The 26,986-nt window shown below is 36.1% G+C and overlaps 1 protein-coding gene across 5 annotated transcripts in view; it reads left to right on the forward strand.

Annotated features, from left to right (window-relative positions):
• Positions 1–26,986, forward strand: part of LOC111420900 (zinc finger protein 541) — a 158,564-nt gene that overhangs the window by 117,434 nt on the left and 14,144 nt on the right. For 4 of the 5 annotated variants that reach the window (XM_023053956.2, XM_023053953.2, XM_071197289.1 and 1 more), the window contains 5 exons: positions 8,847–9,002; positions 18,467–18,585; positions 20,339–20,457; positions 20,544–20,886; positions 21,506–21,670. In XM_023053956.2, coding sequence (XP_022909724.1) covers positions 8,847–9,002; positions 18,467–18,585; positions 20,339–20,457; positions 20,544–20,886; positions 21,506–21,670 — 902 coding nt within the window. Of the gene's footprint in view, positions 1–8,846; positions 9,003–17,515; positions 18,391–18,466; positions 18,586–20,338; positions 20,458–20,543; positions 20,887–21,505; positions 21,671–26,986 lie in introns of those variants that run through there. The other variant, XM_023053958.2, reaches the window with a different exon arrangement.

A 26,986-nucleotide genomic window follows, 5' to 3' on the forward strand; every position in this document is an offset into this window, starting at 1 on the left:
TTTAAGTTAAACAATGTTGGTGCCAGTCCATCTCCCTGGTTTAGCCCTTGCGCACCAAATTTGGGGAAATAAATACAGAACTTTGCAAGAGAGTCCATGTCAAAAGGAAATCCGAACACTTAGACTTAAAGTATAGAAACATATACTAGCTGTTAACAAGAAGTTAATTGCTCTTATATGTATAAACTTACTGAAACCCAATGATTCAAAGTCAAACATTTCTTTTCCTTCATGTCACAAATAAAAATTAAATATAGTTTAAAACTTACAATTAGTTATACATTTTCTGTAAATAAAGGAAATAAAAATTAATTAAGCGAACAACACGTGCCTTTTTTATAATTGTATTATAAAAAAGGTAAGTGTTGTTTATATTTTAATGGCGACTTATTTTGTATCATTAAAAAATACACTAAGTTAAATTGAATGTATCCTTGAAAACAAAACTACGATTACCCATGTTTTATAAAATGAAAATAAAATAAAGAAACAGCAATTAAAAGTACGTCGAGTTATGTGTTTTGATGTTGGCGAACGTATTCCGTCTGTTCTAAAGACACGATGAGCTATTTCTGAAGAAATAATGTACTTGAAAAAGAGAAAGAAGAGGTGCCATGCCTTGAATTATAATAAAGGTATGTTGCTAGTATTACTAGTCACCTGGAAAACTATCACTTGTTGTCAGAAATAATGCGGAAAATATTCATGTAATGCCATTCAGTCCGACGTTTGTCTACCATTAAGAAAAATGCATCGTTCTTAAAGATCCACCATTTTATGATCCATTATATTCTGTTCTTGCTCTTGTTCTGTATATGCTAGCAAAGCCTAAGCTATCGATTTGTGTAAATTGGTGATGACATGTTACTACCAGATATAACTGATTTAGGAGCTTCTAGGAATGTTATGATTCAAAAACTATGCTTTGACATTTTTTATGCATGTTCCCTGCAAAGGTGAAGTTGGGAGATTTGTTCCCCCATATCTTTAGGGTCAACCCAATTCCAAACTACAATTCTCAAGCAACGTAGAAATAAAGAGGAACAAATTAGGGTAATATAATATGACTAAACAATGAAGATATATGATGACATTGATTTTCCACGAATTATTCATGAGTAGGTGATATGTCCATGATAAAATCCTGATTTCTGAGCTAAATTGGTAGCAAACTTATGCCAGAAAAAAGGCAAATTGAAAACTTATAGCTGCTCCATTTGCTGGAAGTTAACATAAGAAAAATACATTTACCATAGCCAGGAATTTCGATGATTAATCAGGAAAATGTTCTGCTAAATGGTAGGTGTAGCTCAGAAACACACTGTACTAAGAAAACTTTTCAAATGATGTAATATTTCGTAATACCTGCACAGATGCGTATTTCTCCTTGAAAAGGTTAAACCGTTGGTATTTTGGGTGCCCACCCATTTAAAATGTTTATGAATAGATTTTTTGATGATTGTAAATTGCGAATAATAACTGAGCAACAAATACGGGAAGTGAACATGTTCAATTGCCGGACGACAGAATACGACAGAAAATTAGTTTCCATTGTCAATTAATCGATTGGAAGCCGTACGGCTAATGACAACGATGACAGAGCCATTTGTTCTGATTAATTTCGAAATAATTCACACCCTCGCAATTGATGGCTAATTTATAACTAGGGAAATCGCGTTTCGATGGTCCTCTACATATGATATAATAATATACCATGCGAAAATTTTCAACGAAATTATAATTATTTGATAATAAACTCTCGGCCCAGCAACGAATGAAAAAAGCTAAAAATACTTCAGAGAGCAAACTTTGACATGAAACATTTCAAAGCGACCGCACGGTCGACCGGGGCTTGTAACAACTTGTTCGTGGGGTGAAACGTAATGGAGTTAAAATTACTTAAATTTAAGCACCGTTCGCTAATAAATTGAACGCCACGCGAACATCTCTTAGAAGCGTTAATATGCAGAATAAGAATTTCATTTAACAAGGTAGTTAGGGAGTGCAGCTCGCGTGCCTCTGCCGCCTCTACGGAGAGGGCGCCCAACGCCACCGTCGTCCCCGCATCCAACCTTCGTACCCCTAAAACCCCTAACTTCATTAGCTCCGGTAATTGAACAAGTGGGCTGTAATTGTTGTTTCTAACTTTACCCTTTTGAATACGGCCACCTGAGCGTCACTTTAAGTTTTAACTTTAAAACATTGTGTACCAACCGTGTTTATTGACTACAAAATGTTTAAGTTTATAAATTATTATGAATGAGTTTTATTAATATTTTCTATTCTGGATTGATTTAGATTAAAAACGATTCTCGTTTCTCTCTAAAGTTAAAGTTTTCGCAAACTACAAAGTACACAATTATACCCAGTGCATTTTACAACACTAGATACACATACAGTAAGGTCGTTTCGTTTTGAAATCTAACACACAGGACCCTGATCCCCGACTGTTCGTCTGCCAACGTTTGCCTTTTATGACTACTACAGACGAACGGACGTTGGTTGGAGCATAGAGAACGATGGAGAAACGACCTTTCCGCTGCTACGGACGTATCCGGACCATTATCCCCTCAGGATATGGGCAGTGCGTCATCTGGAGTGCCATCAAATGAAAACGGTTTAATATATATCGCAGTAAACACTGTCCGGGATATATACGAGAACCTAAACTCGCCCAACGTACGTTCACTGAAGATTATCTGAGATGACGACCTCGTAACCTAACGTATCTACTAATTTCCTTTTAACGATGCTGTACTGAAATTAATTAGAATTATTTTTCTATTAAGGAATCAGGTTTAATTATTAATTAGCACAATGAAACCAGTATAAGAGACAATAAGAAGAATAATAAGAATTTTTTTACATTTTTCAGTTTTCAAACTAACCTCTTGTCCCAATGAACCTGGTTCTAAACATATTGTATATGCACAAAGTGGACCAGGAACTTTAAAAACTAAAAGTCTTAAGCCTAGACCTAACTCTCTATGCTTTAAACCCACGATGTTTCCATTCTGCCATTTAATTGGCTCCTTTCCTCTTTTATTATACGTCTTCGTATTTTCTTGTTGAATCTCAGATATGTGGTTTCTTGCGTTCTATTTTGCCTTCTTCAAAAATCTTCAGTATTTTTTCTTATAGTAGTTAGAATGATGTCATTCCAATGTTGCGTTGGGAGAGTGAGTTTATAACTTCTATAAATGCCTATGCCATTTATTTGGTGTAGAAATTGCCAATTTTCTCAGGGTTGAAATGACTACTCGGTTGAGTCGACCAACCTCACTATGCCTATGTGGAAAACCACTTATAATAAGATGATAAGACACGTGTTGCTCTACATAATAATACTTAAATTCATTTGATGTAAAAACTGCCTTGACACTTCCAGTTTTGTAAGAATTTCTTGTTTATGGATAACAAATGAAAAATGGTTTTGTCAACTATTTCTGCTTTCAACTTTATTTTTACAAATAAATTGAGCAAAACATTATTTCTTTATATTCTTTCATCATTTAAATGATCATTACATAGCTTACGGTTTGTGTACCTTACGCAAGAATAATTTTAAGCTAACGTGAATGTGAACCCTGAAACTACTTATTACAGATTAAGTATTCATGGAACCTGAGAATGTTATGGTTATAATCCTGTGGTAACGTTTGTCCATTAAACTTAACTGCATAAATTCACCGCATACACCACACAAGTTGAAATAAAACGAAACGTGCTAACAATTGTTTGATCGTAAAGGTTATCAAAAACGCTATCTAGCCATCGCCTAATACACAATCGTTCTTCCATTACAATGGAAAGAAGAGGGTGGTTTGGTTGAGCCACAGCGTAAAGAACAAAAACCGTGACGTTAATTACAGCTTAATGCACAGAAACGCTAAGCGATGTGGCCTCCGAAAACAGTCCCGTAATGCTCGATATATCATCCGAAATTACTTATTAGTAACAGACTGTAACTTGCGGCATTAATAAATAAACCACTAATGGATGATGATACTTCCCCAAACGGCGTGCGCTGCCAACGCATTAGGCGCCTGGTAATGTACATCCCAACACCACCCCTTCACGCTTTCCACGATGTCCCCCCTTGAAAACCACCCCATGAAATTTCCTCCCTCAAAACGACCTCCTTTCAAATATCGTCGTCGTCTCTTCAAACGATGACGTTTCCTCAAAATAACCTTTAATAGCATTCAATTTTGATTTCTTTTTTAAAAAAGATATTTAATAAAGGTTTTTATATGATTGATTCATCGCCTTTTATCGCGAAAGATTTTATTATTAATGTAAAATATAACGATTTTCCTCGTTTTCTGTCCCTTCTCGGGTTTTCCGTTATAAAAAGTCCCGCTGGTGGTAAAATTCCAGTCCAGACGTTAGACCGTCCGAAACGTGCTAGGAAATCGAAATTATATTTTTGGCAATTTCTCTTGCATTGTCAGGCCATTACTTCGAACTGCTTGACGTGCCCTCTGCTGTTTGAGAAAACCCATTTTTAACGAAGACTATTTCGTTTTGGAGAAATCAGAATGTAAACTTTGTTAGCTCATTTACAAAACAAGTTATAAGTATATAATTCGTAAAAAAATTATAATAAATATACAAATGAGTTGTGCTCAAAATATAAGATTATTTACTACACTAAAAGGTTGTTTAAATGATGAATAATCGCTTTTAGTCGAAAACTAAAATGAAATCGTAAATGCGAGAGTCAACACGAGGGCGTAAAATGTAAATACGAAACTTGTTATGAGACGGTCGGAAATATTTGGCAGATGGGTTTTATTGTGTATCAGGAGTAGGAATACTTATATAACTCGTGTGTAGGCATTATCTGGAGCGACATAAAGGACGTAAAGTGTCCGCGTTTCCTTTACTCACCTTGAGCTTGTGCCAAGAAATGTTTTAAGGAAAATCGCGCATGGTGAATAAACATGGAATTTTACTGGCTTTAACAAATCAACAAATTACTTTTTGTCGTCTTAATAAATTAATCTAATATAAACAAAGAAATTATCATTTTAGCGCAAATATCTTCATAAAGCTATTATATCTGTGAAAATAGAAAGCTGTATCGGGTCAATTTTACTAATTCTGCTCTGGCAGAGAACTGTTGAGGACATTCGGTTGATGAATAGGTGTGCCGCCCCAATGTGTCAAGGGTTCAGAACCATGTTGTTTCGACCCGATCGTTCTCTTCTCTCTCCCTTAGGGAAGAAACTTCGAATTTGACGTTGCAAAACTGCACGTTGCCCGAAGGGATTTTAGAGAGAGGGTAAAATTAACCGTGCTTTTTACTCTATCGAAATTGGAACGTAAAATTCGTGACGGACAGCCGAACAAATAACTTCCGAGTTTCAACTTTTGCACAGTGCGAAAAGTTGAAAACTCACCGGGCCTTTCTGCTGGGTCAATAGAAAATGGCGAGCCGCATTATCCAGCTGTCGTTCCGCCCTTATTCCGACCGGAGTAATTGCAGGAACTCTAGCAAAAAGTCCCTCGTCGTCGCACCAAAGCACCGCTTTTCCGAGTACCGTTCCGTTCGAATGTTTACTTTTAATTAACAATGTTGAAACAAATAAACAAATTTTCCGTCACTCTTCTGCTAATAAACAGCACCAATGGCAATAAACGCGTCAATTAATTCAAATCAATACACTTATTTTAAATAACAAACTGATGAAACAAAATTGTAACGAATTTTCCTATTTTTTATATTATTTTCATTTTGGACAGCGTTGTGACATTGCCTATTAGGACGCGTATTTACGCAGGGCGGCGAGTTTGCAAAATTGTTTGCGACTACGAGCTCTCAGCAAATGCAATTTCCCGGACCGTTTCTCTACAAGGGGGCGAAATTGAATACACGGGCGTCGTCGTACTCCGGCGTCGGTAATGTGTGACGCAAATGAGAAATTTTAGCCCCGGGATAAGCTACTTATATACGACCGCCGCGAAAGACTCGCAAAAATTGCAAAGGAGCCGGTGTCGAGTATAATTTTTTTACTCCCTAAAGAAGATAATACCGGTTCCTTTGACAAACTTCATCCAAAAATGCTTAAAAAGCTTAGTTGACACTTAATCAAGTAAATCATAATGAAGTAAAAACGTAAAATGTAAAAATTTTAGAAATATTATAGTCGATGATTATTTTCAATATTAATCAGAAAATAGATTAAGCTTCAAATTTGCTGATATTCGTTGTTTTTTGAAATAGCGGAACATTGTCGTGAAAACCCATCTGTAACGTTCAAAGTTGCAGAACCATTTTCAGGCTCGTTCTAACTCATGAGGAGGTTACGATTCGGTTCCGTGTCTTATTCAGACACAACCTGTACATCGCTAATGGTTTCCGTATTTCAGGCATACCCTCATATTTCGTTTGTACGAGCACATTAGGGTCGACACGTAGATGCAGGACTTCGTTGAAAGGGAATAACATCGTCTTATTCAGACGTCGCGATGTCCTATACCTTATTCAGGCACTCTGACATGTAGCGAAAACCCATCATTTATTAATTATTATTATAAATGTCACATCAGTTACTTAAAAAGAAGTAACAGATGAGATAAGAACCTGCCTTAAAACAGTATAGTCATGCTGACTTACACCTTCAACGCAGCCCTTAGATTAAAACATATACCGGCATGCTGGAACGTTGCAGAGGGTATCATGTTGCCAAAACAAGGCATACAACTTAACCAATAGTCTCAAAAGTCTACGAGTAATTACTGCTTAATAGACTGAGACCAATAATAGAAGCTAATAACCTAATCCCGGATTATTAATTTGTATTCAGGCAACAACACTGTACATAGAATAAACCAAGTACATAGAATAAACGACTCCATTGGTGTTCTTAGTAAAGGGCTTTGACATCATAAGCGGTGTACTGCGTCCTATCCTGTATCTGTTATATACTAGTAACATATTAGAGTTGATGAGAACTACGTTTGCAGATGACACAGCAATACTTACAGTGGAGAAAGACCGAGAGTTGTTGGGAAACTACAAACAGCCAACAATGCAATACCTGATTGGATCAAAAAAAGAATGATTAAGTTGCATTCCGTCCATATTAATTTTACAAAAAAACTGCAAAACGAAACCGTCTCTCGATATAAAGAGGACTATTGTCCAATATGAAAACAACGCTAAGTACCTAGACTCGACGTTCTGCATTTTCTATAGGCGTTCTTCATAAATGCATTCCTAGTCAAATCGTACACAGTTATCTTTATAGCCATCTTTATACTCCAACCCAACCCAACCCAATTCAACCCAACCCAATACAACCCTTTTTTTTTAAATAGGTTAGGGAAAATCTGCTATCAGACACTCGGCCTGGAATCTTGAGCGGCCGTATAGTGTGGGGTTTTGGCCCTTTCCTAGTCTTCCTCCGGAACCGCTAGAAAGCATTTCTTCGGAGTTCTATCGGATTTCTCTTCTTTTCTTCTTTTCTTCTTTCGCCTCTTGAGTACTGGTCCCACTTTCTTCGACACTCCATCCATCCGGTCACATAAAACAAAACAATTAACTTTTTGCATACTTAAACCTTTTATTCGTACCTAGATGAGGGGAGGTGGGGGCTCTCTCCTCTGATAATCTCCGTCCCTCTCACCTGGTCTCCATTACCAACTGTTCTCACCCGGCCTCTCTCATACTCCTCCTTTATGGTCAATCATTCTCGAAACGACATTCCAATTCCTCTCACTGTCCAGCATCTGCTGTATGACATTTTCAGTGTTGAAAATTACCCCTAGTTCGTTCTGGCACTTCTCTCTCTGTTTTTGGAATCTTACACTCTGTCCATCTCCTCACAAAATCAGTAGATGTCTGAGTCGGATTTCTTAATTTTCTTCAGATAGTTGCCAAATACTCCATACCCTATGATGAACTGAGTAAGGTGGTAGTTAGTTTTCCCACACTTTCGCTGATACCATGATTTAATATCTTTTATGAGTGATGCCGTTTAACTCTCTTGCATCATCGCGTTTCTTCCAACTGGTCCATGACTTTGTTTTTCGCCGCTGCCTTATATTATTTTCCGTTTATGTGTAAATTTATTCTCTCATTAACTAGTAAGTCCACGGGTGGCATACTGGCTATTACTTCGACACTTGTAGTGCAATAAGCTGACGTCACTCCTATTGCCAGTTTTCTGTTTATGCAGTTTAGCATGTTCTTATAATGTGTGTGCTTAAGGGCAACTCAGCTCAACCCAACCCAACCCCATCAATTTCTTTTTAGTCAATGACTTGTCATTGTATTTTTTGGATTGGACAACATCATTGGAATAAAGTGTAAAAATTGAACGTATTTCGGAAAAGTCGAGGAAGTATAAAAGTTACTTTGATGTGGCGCCTATTTAAGCGATAGCATCAATGAGATATCGATCCAAAAAAAAATCGTGCAAAAATTACAATATATTAGTATTCTAGGATTACTATTGAACGTTGCGGAAGTAAAATATACCGTACGTCAGCGGTACCACCGCAGGAAAAATAAATCACGGGTACATGTCGAAGGCACGGGGTTAAAAATCGCGCAATAAATTCCTAGTTAATGCCCCTGGTGGCCACCCCTGGAATATTCAGACAATTTAGCGGAACTTTGGCGGCTGATTTTGATTTGTGCCGCCCCGATAATGGAGTTTCGCTGTATAATATAGAAAACGGACCCTTGAAACGAGCGTGCTCTATTTTGCTTTTCCATTTCTCTGTTTTAGTTCTTCTTTTCCCTTCTGAAAATTTTTCTAGAAGCCACGTTTTACAAATCTTATTTTTTATATTCTTCATAAACGAATTGTTCATGTTTTTTATTTATTTTACAGGTGGGGGTGAGTCAGTTACGACGGCACCCTTTGACCTCTTCGACTCGTCCAACGGGCCCGACCTGACGTTGTCCCCGCAGACGTTCACCAACTCCACCGAGGCTTTCATCAACGACAACTCCAACAGTCTGGGAGTCCCTGCGGACAACGAAGCAGGTTAGTCAACATCGAAGTTTCATGGTCCCCATAGAGAACATCGCCCACGCTAAAACCCTCCCATTTTCATCTGCTATCAAACCGACTCGTAAATCAACCGCTTACGATCGATTATTGATTTGCCGATCGGAAAATCTAAATCGCCCGCTGACTGTGAGCGAGAGCTTCGTTAGCGGCCTAGATTTGCGTACACACGAGAGGCGTACTAATGCAATAAGTAAAGGGGGTTGGTTGTAGGTGGTACTATTTGTTCCGGAATTATCAAAGCCTGGTTTTGATTAGAACGACACGATTCGTACCAATCCTTGTGCAAATTGATTGGGCGTTAAAAATTTTATTTTCAGCAATCATAAATATTTATTAGAAAAAGAACAATAGTGAAAACAACAGGAATTTCTGATTCGAATTTAAAGCAATTTATGTAAATATATGGTGAGTGGTTGCGCCGGATGACGTCCGCTTGGTCCAAAACGTCGAAAGTTACGACGGCCATAGCCGACGACCAACTTTCCGCGAAACTACTGACCGACTCGTTAGGGCAAGTTCTTAATTAAGCAACAGATTCCCCGACGGCATTCGTCTTGTAAATTTCAGCTCACAAAACTTTTCGCAGCGAAAACTTTCGGGAGCGCCGTTTAGCGGTCGCCGAAGGTACTACCATCAGGCGGAAGTTCACATTTTTCTTCTCCGGGTAAAAACGACCCGCATCGATCGTCCGGAAAACTTTAAATTAAACACTTCAAGGGACGACAAAAATAGACCATCGAAGATGACCAAAAATGCGATAAAATTATCTCGAATGCCACTTATTTCTTGTAAAGTCAAAAGTTTTCTAAATAAAATTAATTATTAACACAACAAAAATTTTTGAACAACATTGTGCTTTTCTGAAAGGGTAGGTAAAGTAGACACCATCTACTGGAGAGTTATGAACAGGAAAAGGATGTCAGATCGCGTTTTTGCGGCGACGTCGGTCGCGTTTTAATTCTCGCACCGTGATCCGAAACAAAGAGTAACGCTGGACGGCCATTAAAAATGAGAAAGCTGAGTTTCGGCGTATACTTTGACTCGAATTTTTTTTTTCGTTCCAACCTCCGTGGGAGGAGCAATGGAAAAAATCTAATTAAAAATGTTTTATTCCACCACGTTCGCTCGTTTACGCTTGTTTTAATTACGCCGCGTTAAGCCAGAATTGCTGCTCTGACGTTGGAAAATTAAATTTTCACAAATTTTTTCCCAAGTAAGAAAAATTTATAATTTTTTTTTCGATTGCCTGTATGTGTTTTCATCGGAAATTTTGCGGTGTCGAAAAATCGAGTTAGGCGAGGGAAAAAGGGGCACAAAGAGCGCATGTACTGATGTGAAAACACGTACAGAGCGTGCTGCATTCGCAAAAATTGGCATTATTGATATTGACGGGTCGGCGTGACGCTCCCGCTGGTAATAGAGTGTTCAAGTTAACGCAAACATCTTATTTCCTCCGGGAATTGTCAACAGAAGACTCCATCTAATAACTCAACTTTTAACAAACCATCGTGTGTTCATATCATAACTATCACCAACAATAATAAGAATAAAAATATTCTTGCATACTATAAAAGACACAAAAGATGGCGAAAAGTTTGAAAGATATAACAAGTTGTATTATTATACAAGATTGTTATCTAGGTTACTGTGAAATTTTATATATGTTAAATTCTAAAATAGAGGAACAAAAATATAGTGAATTTCACTTAAAATGCAATATGCAAAAATATACTTCCATAGAAATCACTTACTTTGTCCCACATAAAATGCAACATGTCTAAATGTTTCTAGTTCTCGATCTAGTGTTAGTTATAGTATTGCTATATGGCTTTGTATAAGCGCGAAGTAACTACTTCTAGTTCCTCCTTGACAATAAAGTTTCGTAGCAAAAAGAACATGATCGAACTTCAATAGACAGAATTCCAAACAACTTCAAGAATTTACCAAACGATGGATTACCAAAATTAGTAAAATTACAATTTCTCTGACTTAATATCATTCTGACTGTTTTCTTATTATTCAAACACAACTCATTCGCGATGCACCATTTTCGTGCTCTATCTAGAACCAATTCTGATCTTTGGCTAACTTCTTCAGCTTCATTGCTTCGGATAAACAAAGTGGCATCGTCAGCATATAATAAACAGTCAATGTCCCTAAAATAGTACGGAATGTCATTGAAAAATATCAAAAATAAAAGATAGAACACCCCGAGTCAAAGTGACTCTTTCCCATGTTATTTGACCACAAGTCATCTGGTGCGTTCTGCCGGACAAATAAGATTGGAGCAACACTTTTGTCGTCAAAGTTATAACCACTGCAAAATTTATCAATAAGAATTGAATGAGATACTGTATCGAATGCACGAGACAAGTCCAAAAACAATGACATACAATATTCACGCTTTTCAAAGCTGTCATGACAGATATTCATATATTTAATAACCGCGTCAGAGACCCTTTCGAAAGCCAAGCTGATGAGGGTGCAATAAATTATTTTGGTTCAAGTATGCGATGATTCTGTTGAAAAGAGCCCGTTCAAATATTTTGGAAAAAGTGGGCAGAATACTTTAGGACGAAAATTAGCATTGTTGTTTTTATCACCGTCTTTAAATATTGGAATTACATTAGCCATTTTTAATAAGTCAGGAAATACGCTAGATGAATGCGGTACCAATGTGGTAAAGGGCGTCACATATAAACCGGTGTTACTTCTCACAAAGTTTGCAGAATTGCCATAAATGTCTTTAGAGTTACTAGATTTTAAACTGCAAAGCAGATCATGAACTTCAATCGGCGTAACTTCAGAACACGAAAAGTACACGCCTTCGTCAACAATGGCAATAAAAAAATTAGTTAATTCATTAGGGTTTAAATGAGAAGTGTCATCATTCATACCACTTCGCCTAGTATTAATAATAAGATTCCAGATTTCATTCGGTCTATTCCTGCACTACTTAATAACTTCACTCGAAGTCTTCTTTAAGTCTCTTTTAAGTCTTCTACTTTATTTCTAGCATGAAGTAAGTCATCCGTTTTAAATTTTTTATAAAACTTGCAAAAAGAGTTATACATTTCCCTTATGTGTTTCAAATCATTGTTAAACCAATTGAGGCCGTCACCACAAGACCTGAGATTTATTTTACATAGTGGAAAAGACGCATGAAAAGCCCCCATAATGACATTATGAAACATTCCATATGCATCATTCACGCTACCACCAACCTCACTCTAAATTATCCAATCGAATTGATTCCACGTGTTAAAATGTCGGTAAGGTAAACGCACCAGTGTTTGACCTGTTAAGGATTTTTTAATGTCAGTGTTTGACCGAGCCATATTATTTTTCTTGTAGATCCCTCTGCCTTTACATAAAATGATCAAAATATGATCAAATACACATCTGATTCATTTAAAGTTACTTACCCTACATATAAAATATAACATCATGAAGTAATATTTTTTAAAAATTAAAAAGGAAACCAGTATTTCGCATTTAGTGTTTGACCACTTTGATTACTTGACCAATAATATCTAGTCTTTGACCTTAAAACCGTCAATGTTTGACCGATTCTTAATATAATATTCATTTTCATTATTTTTTCATACTATTTTGTTCACAAAAAAATGTTAATATTTTTTGACTTTTTAAGAACATCTTTTAAAACAGGAGCAAAATTCTCTTGACTTAACTTTTCACCCAAATTTTGTGTTTTCCAACTTGGTTTTTGAAACAGGAAAACCCCTATCTGCTAAATGAAACAAACATTCAACCAGCAGTTTTTCTTCATCAGAACTTAAATATGCCGGTGTGCCCATTTTCCTCTGCACTGGTGTTTTTCCTTTTTCTTTATAAATAAAATTTTACTTTGGAACGTTAAACATCTTGGCTGCTTTTTCATAAGATAAACCCTACTTCTTACATCGAGAGTCTTTTGAAGATCTTCTTCACTATTTTTAATCTTAGGCTTCGTTGTCATATTGGTACTGAAGAAATGTTATCCTGATTCATATTTGCTAAATTTTCCATATAGATTTTCCATTTTTTGATAATTGACCACTATAAGAGTCAACGTTTGACCAACCTTTTATCCTTTTAATTTTACAGACTCATTACTGCTTAAGTGCGGTCAATTACTTTTATTGTTATAAAAAAGGTTTAAAGAAATAGAAAAGTATCAAACATTTACACTTATATTTATATTACGCTTAAATATTTATAAAATTTAAAATCAGTTAAAAAACTCAGTTTTGAGTGTTTGTGTCCTATAAATGACCAAAAGAGGAACCAGTAATTGACCGCATATTTAAAATGATTGTATTTCACTTTTAAACTATAAAAGTTTTGGTCAAATACTAAACAACTTAAACGGGAAGATATAAGTTTTAGAAACAGGTATTACACATTTTTCCATCTTATTAATCAAATATAAATCCTTGCGAGAGTATAAAACAACCAATTCGTCTAGTATTTGACCGTTTGGTCAAACGCTAGTTTTTAATTAAATTTAGAACTACCAGTCATTGACCAGCTGTATTTCATCAAACAATTAATTAAAGCGGTATTTTTTTAATATAACCAATAGAAAACATTATTAGATCACTGGCAAACAAAAAAAAACATCATACATGCAAGTACGGCTGAATAGTACTACCCTGTTTGGGCGAATTTCTAAACATAAAATTACGCTTTTTAGCACGATGCGAATAGGCCGCCAGTTAGCGCGAAATTAAACAATAACAACTCAAGAACGTTACGGTCGTGGACTTTTTGCGTACTAGGGAGTGGAGAGGAGACTGGTGGCTATTTATGGATATATTTATATTTTTTTAGATATTCCTTGGATCCTTATTTTTTAGATTTTTTTACAAAAACGGTCAAACACTGACCAACGGTCAATTACTGGCGTTTTACCCTATACTAACACTTGCGCTCTATGATCTGCTAAATTTGATTCAATCCCGGTAGTATTGAAATTATTGAAGTTGTCAATACAATTATTTATTCTAGTAGGCTGAGACAAGGTACCATTAGTAGCAAGGTGCTAAAAGGTCTTGTTCCTTTATGTCGGTAGGTGTCAAAGGTTAGGCGGCCTTTGGCAACGCAGTTACACAGTATATATTCAGCAGTTTCTGACTCGTCGTTGCAAAGCCGACAAGTTTGATCCTCAGCTTGTTCAATGTGGAAGAGGTGGTATTTTAGAGGCGCATGGCCGGTCAGGAAACCCTAGAGCGTCCTTAGATGCCCTTTGCTGAGGCATAAGACCGCTTTTCCAAAACTACCCAATGAGGCTCAATGTGGGACAGTGCAAGTGCATAATAGTTTCGTAACTATGGTTACTGCATTTATATATTGCGAGTTATACGAAATTCTCGGTATAAAATATGACAATAAAAGTTAAAAAAATTAACTATTTAAGAAGGGAGAAAATAGAGAAATAGGAGCGGTTGCACATTGCACTCGTTAGGATTGCAAATTTGGTCGTCTCTTCCCGGATTCGTTGGCGACGTGTCCCATCAAAAATTAATACGAAACGGCGCGGACGTGCCGGGACATTTGAAACAATATTTCCCGAGACGTTCCGCGCTGAATTCGTTATGTTGTAGCCGAATAGAAACGCGCGGCGAAGACGTATTGATTTGGAGCCACTGTGGCCGCCCCCAAACCCCTGTGACAGTAGCTATTTGGAATTTCGATTGCCCGGTTTCCCGTTTTATATCTCTTCTCCCGAGGCAATAACGACGACGAAGACGACGACTTTAAGAGCCCACTTTACCAGGTCGGTCAGTTTCTGAGGGGCGCAGACGACGGACGTTCGGAAGCAACGAGGCGGAGTTTATTTTCTACTAGGCCCGACCCTTTATAGATTAAAAAAACATCGTGTTTATTTTATTACGATTCTTTTTCTCGTCGATGTTGTTAATGAAGAAATTAAACGACTTCTTCTAAATATTATTGTTTATTAACAATTTTTCTTAATTACGAATTACAATCAATCTTTTTATTGACTTTCCAGTTTATTTATTATTTTGATTTTTTATTAATAATCGTAGTCGTAGCCCACCTTTTTACTACGTTTGTTTTTTTAAGTATTTTGGTTCACAACAATAAAACATTTATATCATTTTGAAACGAAAATAACATTTATAACATTCATTTTATATTAAAATAGATATATTTGCAATACAGGGAATGTGAAAAGTTCGGTACAACATTTATAAATTATATCATTGTTGTATTATTATGCGTTCGTTTGATATACAGGTGTCTCAGAGTAACCGTGTAAGTAATTTTATTTGAAAACACAGGTAGTTACAAAAATTAAAGAAAAAATAGCTGAATAAATGTGGTTCCTTTATGAATATTATTACTTTTCATTCGAACTTTTTTAATATTTCTGTTTAAAAAATGGACTGCATGGTCTGCATCACCTTGTATAAGTAAATGAAATAATATGTAATACCTAATTAATAATAATATTAAATAATGATTGAAGTATACAAAATATGGCTAATAGTGTAATAAATAAAACAGCCCTGACTAGAAAAATCTTTAGAAAATTTTAATTTGCCATCGTTGAATAGATGTAAGCTCTTGAAATTCGCTGGACACTTCACCTCGACGATGGCATTTTCGTTTTTTATTGTTTCATTTGGACTTGCAACTAAGAATCCATACATCCTACGGATGAATAGAGCTGAAGAGTTTGCTGGCAAGTTATATTTACTTTCAAATTTTTTTAATGCAAGCCATTCATAGGCTTGGCCATGTTTAGTGTTATTATTTCTAGCAAATTTCGAGTACAAGATTGATTTAACTTTATTTAAGCAAGACGTGTCATTTCTCATCCTACATACATCACCAAATCTCGATGCAGTTAGGCACAGATACCTTTCTTGGATCCATATCTGATTGGTACTTTAGCTTCTGGTAAGAATTTGTATTTTATTTCTGTTAATGCATCCATCTTGCAAGTTTCCAATAAATTCTTCTTTCTTTTATATTCTTCGTGTGAAATGTCACTCATAAATTATAACCGAATTGCTATCATTACCCTGATCGGCTTTCGCTACCTACCTGAATTACTCTGTATACACGAGTATTTTATTTTATTGTATACAATTATTTTATAGCAGTACCACTCCGGATGATGCATCGTAATTGATGTTGTTCGAGCGTTTAGCGTTTACAGTCTTTATTCAGTCTTTATTTACTTTTCCTGAAGCTGTAACTAAATTAATTCTTCTTTACCTGCGTTCTTCATAAACTGCTATGCCATGTCACTTGCGGTTTCTTGATATTTTTGGAATGTTTTTGTTAACATAAATAACAAACACATAACAATAATTCTTCAGCCTGTGTATATCCGGTACCGACAGATAACAGAAACAACAGCAGAGTTTATCTCAATAGACTCTTTGCTTTCTTCAGTGTAAGCTTCTTTTTTATCCCGCACATAAAACATAAAAGAAATGAGCTGCTAAGCCCTGCTTTTGACTCATTAATAAATTTAATGCGAGTTTTGTTGCAGTTGAATGAATTATTCTCCACCATCAGTATTTGGTTCTGCATCATTTGTATTATTTATCTTATGGTATCGCTTCAAATAATGTATCGTTTTAATTTTTACTGTGATGGTTTATTCTTTTTAAATAAGTCCTTTTTATGTGTGCCACAGTTTATACAATAAAATTAATAAAATTTAACTTACCTTTCTGAATGAATACATTTTTCAATTGAATCTCGGACTATAAAATATGAAATTTTAGATTGTATAAAAATTTATATCGTAAATTATTACCGTCTATTACTCCTTTTTCGAGAATATCTTTAAATGCTAAGGGGTAGTTTTTTAGATGAACATACTTACCCATTGTTTATAAAAACTTTACACAAACTAAATTAAACTAACACTATAGTACACAATAAAATAACAACTATTGACTATAAATTCAAAAATTTTGTTAAATTACACAATCATTAGTAGAAAATCACGGAAAATAAAGTTCAAAACGTACTTTTGGAAATGATTATTTTCTCTACCACATTAAAAAGTAATAGATAAAACAAGGAGCTTCGATGAAGAGAGTCGATGTAAGCGCCGCTCAGTCGGCAAGAGGCGGGACTAACGCGGTGGTAATACTTCGTGGGAATCTTGACGGAAAATATTCATTTTTACGCTACCTTTTTGCAATTTTAGCAAATTACAAGCTATTCCTTTATAACTAAAAATTTTGAAAAAATTGATTTGAAAAATATTACTATTTTCAAGTATACTATCATGCAAGCTAAAAAAGAACGACCAAATTGTATAATATTGAGGAAAAAAACCCCTTTTTTTGGAAAACTTTAAAAATTTTCACCATGCGTTATGTAGAATTGTTAGAAGAAGCTATGTACAAAATTTCATCCAAATATTTTCATAAATAATGTATGTTTTTTGTAATTTGCCGAGCTGTATGGTAAAGTAGCCTCTTAACGGATACTTCAATCAAGAGCATGAATAATAAATCGACGTTCGACGTTCTTTGTCCCTCAAGAGTCTAGAACGTCAAAATATAAGTTCAAATAAACATAAAACTTGAAATTTGGTGATTTCGATTCTAATGAACAATTAAGGGTTTTAGTTTGTGAGTAGTAAAAGGTCCCACTATAATAAAGAATGCGCAACAGAAGGCTTAATTAGCGGTACTTCCGTGAACATAACTAGCGAAATAGCGGAAGTGCAGGCGCGCCAACCACGCAAAAACATAATTAATCCGACGGCTTTCCTCGGCCCGCCCCCTTATCCCGACTTAATTACCAACACGAGGTGGAAGTACGAGTGAACAGAGAGGTTTGAGGGCATTTTCAAAGCGGTCGAAGTAATTAAAAAGAACCAAGCTATGCAAACAATTTTCCGGAACGGTTTCACCTTACCTTTTCCTTCGAGATGCTTCAACTAATTCAATTTATTATTTGCCAAGTCCGGAAGTACCACAGTTTATCCGAATTTTGTGTTTCGCCCTAGTAATAAATACTTAAACGATTTCCATTTGGTTAAAAAATTAAACAAACTTGGATTATTGGAAAACCTCGTGAAACTAAATATTAATCCAGAAAAAAATTTAATCGAACGTTTTCCATTAAACAAACAACCGCCTGAATTCGGTTAAAATAATCGCTTCTCGGAAGTAGAGAAAAGCAAAGTAGGTCGATAAACAGAAAAGCATAAAGGGCGGATACGAAAGCGAGGAAAAACCAAAAAAAAAAAAAGAAAACAAAGTGAGAAAACGAAAGCATCGAATGTATAAGTGATGGGAAAGGATGTTTCGTTTGTATTGGCAAGTTTCGATTTTCAAATCGCGGTTTAGTTTTCGTGGTAATTTTTCTTCGTCGGAAGGCAATTTGTTGTGTCCCCTTTTTCAAACCTCTCGGTGTTTCTCTTATTGTTTCAGTTTCTTCTACGGACGAGAAAAAGCCGTCAAGTCTCAACTCGGAAGCGTCCAAGTTAACGGTAAAAAGACCGCGACCGAAAGCAGTATCACCAAATCGACAAGGACCTCAACAATGTCAGGTAATCCAACAATGTTATTCGTATTTATTTAAACAATTTTAATTAATAAAACTGAAATAATCCTTTGAACTGTAGTTGATGGGTATGCACGGTATTAATTAATGCAAATGATAGCTAAACGAACGATGTACGCTGAACTGAGTTGGTTCGAGGAAAATTAAAAATCCAATTTCCAGAAATACCATTGTTAATTAAGCCCTTTCGATAAATCAATACCGGGCAACAATTAACAGAGCTATAACTCCACGAACCCGAAACCGTTTTGTTACCAATACGTATTATACAGTGTATATGGATACTTAAGCGGTCGTGTGTGGTTATTAGAGGAAATTAATTAGCTGATATTGAAATTAACTGCAATAAGCGACAAAGTAAATAGTATTAGTAGATATATGGAGATTAATGAATGTTGCAATATGTAATAACGGAAAAGACAAAAAGATGCGTTTAAAGCTATAAGTAATTTGTCATAATATAGCACCAACAACTGGATACTTAGTTTCAAAGAGTACGAACGCGAAGAAGATTCATGTTGACATTCGTTCGCGCTTTCAGCTTTTATTGGCACGTAAATTCTGGCAACTCCACGCCCACCTGCGCCAAATATAACTTCATTACCGACGCTTCGAGTCGCATTGTCCGTTCGAAAACGTGGCAAAGATTCGCTCGGCTTACAAATCATTCTTACGACTTTCAATTATAACGTTACGCCACAATTCACAACGGAACACCTTGGAGCGTTCTCGTTGCAGCAAACAACAACTTCGTCTCTCTAGGAGTTGATTTACGAGACAATTTTCGTAAATAAAACGTTATTAAATTTAGGAGTTTAAGTTTTAAATTTAAATGTTATACAATCTGTTTAGGTGTATTTGCGTATAATTGCTTGGATAGTTAGTTTCAGTTTTAAATTAGACACGGAGACGGCCCGCGCGTCGCTTTTAGTCTGGGTTGGAAAAACGGGTCGGTCATTAGAGTGAAAAACCGAAGTTTTCCCTAGACAGACGCGCGTTGACTAATGGCCGAGAGGGTAAAGCGACGCCGGCGACGTCGACGTCGTTCGTCTCTCGAAATTCTAAATTGAACAGCAATTACGACTTTGCTTCGCACTCGTTTGCGTCCGAGTTTTGAACGGAAAATTCTTGTTCGGGCCAGTTTTATAACCCGGACGATTCGAGGATATCGGGGGAAAACTTCTCCATTCGCGACGTAATGATGATTGCATTAAAATTAGAACACCAGAAACGTGGCAACTTTTTTTACGACATTTTTTAACCGGTAATTCACCAATCGTGTCTGTTTCGAGGAAAATTTCGGCTGAAAAAAGGAGGGATTTACTTAAAAAAAAGTCCATTAGTGATGATCTGGGTTGGGAAATCTTTTCCATTTCTTTTATGATGCCATTAACTGATTTTAAAGTGTCTCGGAAACTTTGCTATCCTACTCCTTAACAATTGTGATTTTTAAAAATTTAAATGTTTTAAAATTTGTTTGCATATAGCATCTAATAAAAATTCGTTTCGAACGTAATAAATATGCGAAACGTTTCAAAACGGAACAAAGGAGCTCTCAAAAAACGAATACACTTCCACGAAAAGCGAATAATAAGGAGCGTCTGGTGTTGAATGTAACAAGTCGAACAAGGACCGAATCGTTGCGACGTTTCCGTATCAGGCTCGTGGCCAAGAAATGCGACTCGTCCGCATAACCGACCCGTGTAAACACGTTTCCTGATCTCGAATTTCGTTCGCAGGTGTGCTCAAAAGTCTTCGGTAACGCGTCAGCCCTCGCCAAGCACAAGCTTACACACAGCGACGAACGGAAATACATCTGCAACATGTGCGGAAAAGCGTTCAAGCGGCAGGATCACCTGTAAGTGTTACATTTGCCAAAGGTTGTCTCACCTAGGCAACACAAACTTCTTGTTGAAGGAATTGTTTCAAAAAAAAACATTGCAGGAATGGTCACATGCTCACCCATAGGAACAAAAAACCGTACGAGTGTAAAGCGGAGGGATGCGGAAAAAGTTATTGCGATGCGCGGTCATTGAGAAGACACACTGAAAATCATCATAGCAGTGGGTCTTCTAATGGAGCCACCACAATGTCTCCAGCCCAAGGAGCAGCTTCCGGTGATGCAGCTTCGCCTCATGGGTCAAGCTGTATTCAATATGCACCTCCACCAACGACATCGGTTACATCAACAACCACCACTACGACTACTTCTTTAGGAAATAGTGGATCAAGTAATTCGACAGGAAAAAGTCAGTTACAACAACTTTTAGCAACAGAACCTGTTAAGGTTAGTTCTTAAATTTTAAATATTTTAGATGTTCTAAAAAGAACTCTGTAGTAAATAGGGAAGTTCGAATTGGGGGTTGGGGTATCGACAGTTAATAAATTACGACGGCTGGCGTGATATTTCCCGCCCTCGTAGTTCGTGGAGACGGCAGCGCCGCTAGGGGGTAGAAATTATTTCCTTAAGCCGTACAAATGACCAACCCGGTCCGAACTCGAGATTTTCCGGGCATTTTTCACGACCCGATAACGCGCTCGGTCAAGAGAGAGAAAAGGGAAACGTGCTGATAAATTGGGCGCCGCGCGAAATTCAAATGGGCTCTAGATAAATTGGGTTTTAAAAATAGCGGGATCTTTTAAAATGAAGGAAAATTTATTTCTGCCGTTCCCTAAACGCGTCCCTCTTCAATGATGTTATAAGAGTCTCTTCTGCGCGCATCCCAGCTGTAGGATTACCACTAAACTAATATAGATAAGTTTCGTCCGGTTTTAATTTAATACCCCGGGCAAAGTTCACATTAATCCCGGGGTAATTTCGTTAAAACCTGTTTACAGGGCGGCATCAGCGCAGCCCGAAACTGTTTGCTCTCGACGGGACGTAAAGTCGTTATTAAAACTTGTAGGGAGGTGGTGCCAACGACGGCCTAACGAAGCAGCTGGACCTGATCCATCAAATAATGGAGCAGACGCAGAGACAATCACATTCGGTCACCACCAAAACTAATTTAAAATCCAACTCGAAATCCAACACTAAGAGCTCTAGCAGTAAAGTACAAAAACCTTTATCGGTAAGTTATTGGAATATCATGTTGCACATTAAATCTTAACAAACCATATATTTTAATAATTTTCTCTTGATATGAATGTTATATTAATAAATTGTTAGATGCGTGACTGGTGCGTAAACCGTTATCGATCGAACTGTCAGCTGTAACAAACATTTACCTGTTTGAGTTGCGCCGACACACGATATTCCCCGGTAATTACTGAGTAATTTACGATGGACAGCCGGACCCCGATATCGAAATTGATGCCCGGAACTGTCAAAATTCGACGGCGCGTATCGAACGACCGCTTGCTCAGCGGGATTTTTTTCCGCTAAACCAGCCAAACTCAGAGAAAAAAAGCTTCCTGTTTTTTTACTGACTATCGCCCAAATTGCGCACCAAACGCAAACCGGTAAACTGATTTCGGTGCTGCGATAAAGCTGAACCTCATCCCCAATTATTTATCAACATTTTGAAATACACAAATGTGCACCATTGAATAAGATTTAGTAGAATAGAAGCATCACACTGACAATAGTCCTTGTAAATGGTTCTCGTTGTTCTAATCTCCCTTCAAAACGCTAAATGCGACCCCTCCCCAAGTGACCAGCTTTTGTTAGCCAGGATTTGATTTACGTGACGTTGTTAATAACGTCACGTACAGCGCTCAGGGTAAGGACCATTTTGTACACGAGAGGAAGGTGTAAATTAGGTTCAAAAATAACGTCTTGTTTCCCACACCCCTCAAATTAATATAATTAACAATTATCTTTGCGCAATTAAGAACATTAATTAAAATTAGAGTACTAAATGAAGATGTTAAGAGAGAATATTCACGTACCAAACTCTGAATAGCATATTTTGCATATTTGTCGGGTAGCGTACATCCGCATTTGCGTTTTCAGCGTTTTCCAGAATTTCATTTCTAACCGGGAGAGTTTCACGTATGTCCGAACATTGCGAACAGGACTCTCGCATATACACAGACGCGCAGTATAGTTTCATAATAAAGTTAGCGAGTATCGAACGTGCACAACCCGAACGTTAATCATCGCAGCCAAGAATTCATGTATGTGCGATTGTATATTTACAACTGATTTTGGACACCAAATCAATAATAGACATTCGTTTATGAAATGAAATCGAATACAAATGTACTGTTATAACTAGTTGGTATAATATTTATATGTTACAGGAAGTAATTTTAGCTCTTTATCATTGAAAAAGTACTTCCTCTGCGGCGACTATTAACATTGTCCTGGAAATGCATTGCTTTTAAATAAATATTAATGCATTAATATCCTATTTCTATATATTTATGTGTTCCATTCAAATTCCATTTTAGTCTCCCACTAGAATAATGAATCTTCTAGCAGAAATATATTTCCAACTGTGACTAATCAAACTCCTCTTTACATTACAAAGTGTGTAATGTTTTTACAGCAATTAACCACAGCTATACCATTATCATGTTTACATTGCTTAACTTGAATGTCTGGAAAGCCTCTTAACTAAATAGAGTGGATGTACAATTACGCTTTAGGCGCATAATACATAAAACAATTTTGGCCCATGATCATGGTCTACAACTCGCTGGATTTCCATGGTGTTGTAACGCATATTTTACTACAGTTTGAACATAGATTGATAATACCTCATATTTTATAAATAATTGATGAGTTGGGAATCTTATACCCACATTAAGTAAATTTTTTACAATTAACCTTTGGATTGTGCGTAATTTTTCTAATTAGATATCTGAAGTTGTTGCCCAAGCAATAATGCCGTATCTCCAATTTGCCTCAACCATGGCAAAATAATATGTCTTCAATAAAACGCTCGGCGCATGTGGTGACAGTCTTTTGATCAAGAACATTATGGATTTTGGTTTTTCACATATTACCAATATGCACATCCCACCTGAAATATTGATCCACCACAATGCCGAGATATTTCACAGAACTAACTCTAGTAATCTTAGGACAATCACAATCAGCTTATTGACACCGAAATGACAGTGATACTTAAATTTTGAATGTTATTGCTAAAATTAATTGAAGATGATTGTTGGGTCATATCCAAAAAGAGACGTCTCTTTTAGTTAGAATCCTGATATTAAATAGAGTGTATGTAGAGTAAATAGGTTAGCCTCTAGATGAAACTAGCCAGACATCAAACCAGTTAATGTGCAGAGAAGTCTTTAAATAATTAAGATAATTAAGAAAATCTAAATCTAAACTAAAAAATTGTATCCCTCGTAGTCATTACGTTTTCTGATGACAAGGCCATCAAGAAAAGAGGCCTACTTAGAAGACTTAGCTTCTATTGAAAATTATACACGATCATTGTAACCATAAAGGTTTGGAAATCCCAAGAAAACTAAAGAAACAGAACAGATATGATGATATCTACTTACATAAAAATAAAGACACTTCACAGGCCACTTTGTGAAACCGTAAGAAGTAGGTCACCCGTGGAGTATTAATGGTAAAATAAGATGTAAGGGATTACCCTTAAGGGTGCCAAACAAGTGTTAATAGTATTGACCTTTATATATGAAGGTAGGGCAATAACATAGAACCGGATGATTTTAATGAATTAAGGTTTTATATGAACGGGTGAGGATACACCTAGTAGCATGTTCTTTTTGCCTCCTTTATGTATCCTTCTAAATTATAGAAATAACCAATTTAGTAGGAATAATTGTAAATAGAACGCTGTTTAGAAAATAATACTTTGACGGTTAATTGGGTATGTACAAAATCCTAAGAATTGTCCCTCAAAGGTGAGGTGAGATGGTAGAGTGTATGATGATTTGGAATTAATAATCATTGATGTTTATTTCTTGCTTTCTCTTGCATCAAACCTGAAACAGTTCAAAGAAATAAACCTGTCACAATTCATGTAGGCTCTATAGAACGAACCGAAAATCATCATATCAAGCTTGTCTGACAGCAGGTTGTAGTTCTTCTGTTGTGGTAGGTGAAAAAATCAAAAACTTATTTTTCCATACATTTCTTAGCTTCACCTTTCGAGTACGATATAAAAAGGATAAGGTTTCTTGAAGCAGATTTCTTACCTGTGTTGGATTATTTTGCTCTCCACTTTTGAAATTTTTTTTCCTTTCAAACTTACGATTAGTAAACGATTAGTTAGGTTTCACTAAAAACTGATTTTGTTTACAAGTTTCAAATTAATACTATTGTATAGGACAGTTAAGTCCACTTCATTGCCGCTATCATTTGAGTCCTATACCGATACTCTATTTCTAGATTATCTTGGTCTCAATCACTGGCACTATTCTTAAAATGCTCTGGATCACTATCTTCTACTATCATTATGTTTTTTCACTCTTCCGGCAAGTTTGTAAAAATATCTCGTGTGCACCAGTGTTATTTGTAAATTAACGAAAAATATTGTCAGTTTATATTTTTCATTCCTAGCTCGCTACAGTATTTACCATATCATACATAATCAAGTTATGCATCCTTAATTACATCTGTTACTTTATTTAACTTTTCTATTAATTAGCCACAAAAACATTCAAAGATATCGGAAATTCTTTTTCCTACTTTATTATCAGAAAGTGAAATCATTTTAAGTTGATCGGCATACGGTTCGTCGAGAAAAGAATGCATATAATGATTTTGAATTGCTCCAACAAGTTGGAAGCCGTTGGTTTAGTTCACTTCACTTCAACTTCGCGTTCTCGTACATCTCAAAATAGAGGAAAACTTGTTTTTCAGTTTGAAAAGTAAGTACTCGTCTGAGATACAGGTACCACAGAGTATTAGTTTATAGACGACTAACCTGCATCGTAGTTTATTGAATAATTTAATATATCTCACCCAATTTAATATCAACTACAGTTTGGCATACATCCAGCGTACGCACATTAGCGGCTAGTTTCCCCGGAGGTCACATAATTATGATGCAATATGAAATATTTTCTATGTTTCGATTACAATCATTTGGCTAAAATTGCAGTCAGGCCATTCTAATAGGGAGTGATTCAAGGACACATCTTCAAGATGAAGTAGCAGTGTTAGTTTTGCAAATCAAGTGGTATAATCTATTTAGGTTTGCCTTAATATAGAATAAGAGTATCAATAATTGCTTTTTGTTAATATAATCTAGTTAAAAAGCCAATAAATCATCTTGGGCTTAAAAAACAACTTCATCATAAATCACCAAATGGTTGTTTTATGTAGCCGACAAATTATACACGGAACGGCCCATTCAATTGTTAATAATTGCGTTGCGTGGCAAGGTAAATCGATACAGCTACACAATAGGGGCGTACAGTCGCTGTAAACTCAAATAGAAATCCGACATTGCCATTGTTACCCGTCCCGAATGGCAACAATGCGCATCAATAGTTATTAGAAGATTACAGAGACAGATTTCGACTGGACCGATGCGTTTCGATTCTCTCCATACCTATGTAGTGAAATGCGCTTTAAGATTAATCTTGGTTAAATCAAATCAGAAAGACAAAAGAAGATAAAGATAACAAAACATTCTTTTTTTCAAAAAAAAATCTTTTCAAAACCTTTTGGTACTACTAAACAGAAGGAAAAAGGGAAGATTTATTTGTACATTCGTTATCATGATACGTATACGTTTCCTGCGATCACAAACAAAAGCGCACCCTGAAAGGGGTAACGTAATGTGTTCACCCCCATTAGCAAACATGAGTAAGGTCTGAAAATCGTTTCCTGCTTGATATTTGTCAAACAAACTCCAAAAAACTCTTGTCGTTTACATAATTCCAACTAGAAAGTAACAAAAATTTTAACAATTGAATTTATTATATATAAATAACAAATATAATCGTATTAATTTGAAATTTCAGTACCGTTTTATTTGTTTATAGAACAATGATCGCGGGATAATTGCATATTTTTAAACATCCACTTCATTATCCCGCAACGAAAACACATACATACAATAATTAAATTGAATTTTAATTTATAATCAATTCCCGAAACTAATATATCCTCCGTTCGCGATGCAATAATGCTCGTTAATGCGACCATTGATAAATTCCACGGGCATCGGTCGAACTTTGCCTATTAATATGTTAATAAGCCCCAGTTTCCGATAGGAACGAGAGAGATAATTAAATAAAATCATCGCGACGTTCTCGACGTAATTGAAAAACGCGTTCAGCGTATTTCCAATTAGCGAAAATCCGCGAGCTTTCGTTACCGGTGCATATCCGGATTATAAACCGTATTTTGGAAATAATTTAATTAACTATAATTACTTTTACGTTTTACGCAGGTATATTACATCAAAAAAATAACTACTAATTATTAATTAATTCTAATTATA

Source organism: Onthophagus taurus, chromosome 7 (genome assembly GCF_036711975.1).
Source record: "Onthophagus taurus isolate NC chromosome 7, IU_Otau_3.0, whole genome shotgun sequence".
Lineage (NCBI taxonomy): Eukaryota > Metazoa > Arthropoda > Insecta > Coleoptera > Scarabaeidae > Onthophagus > Onthophagus taurus.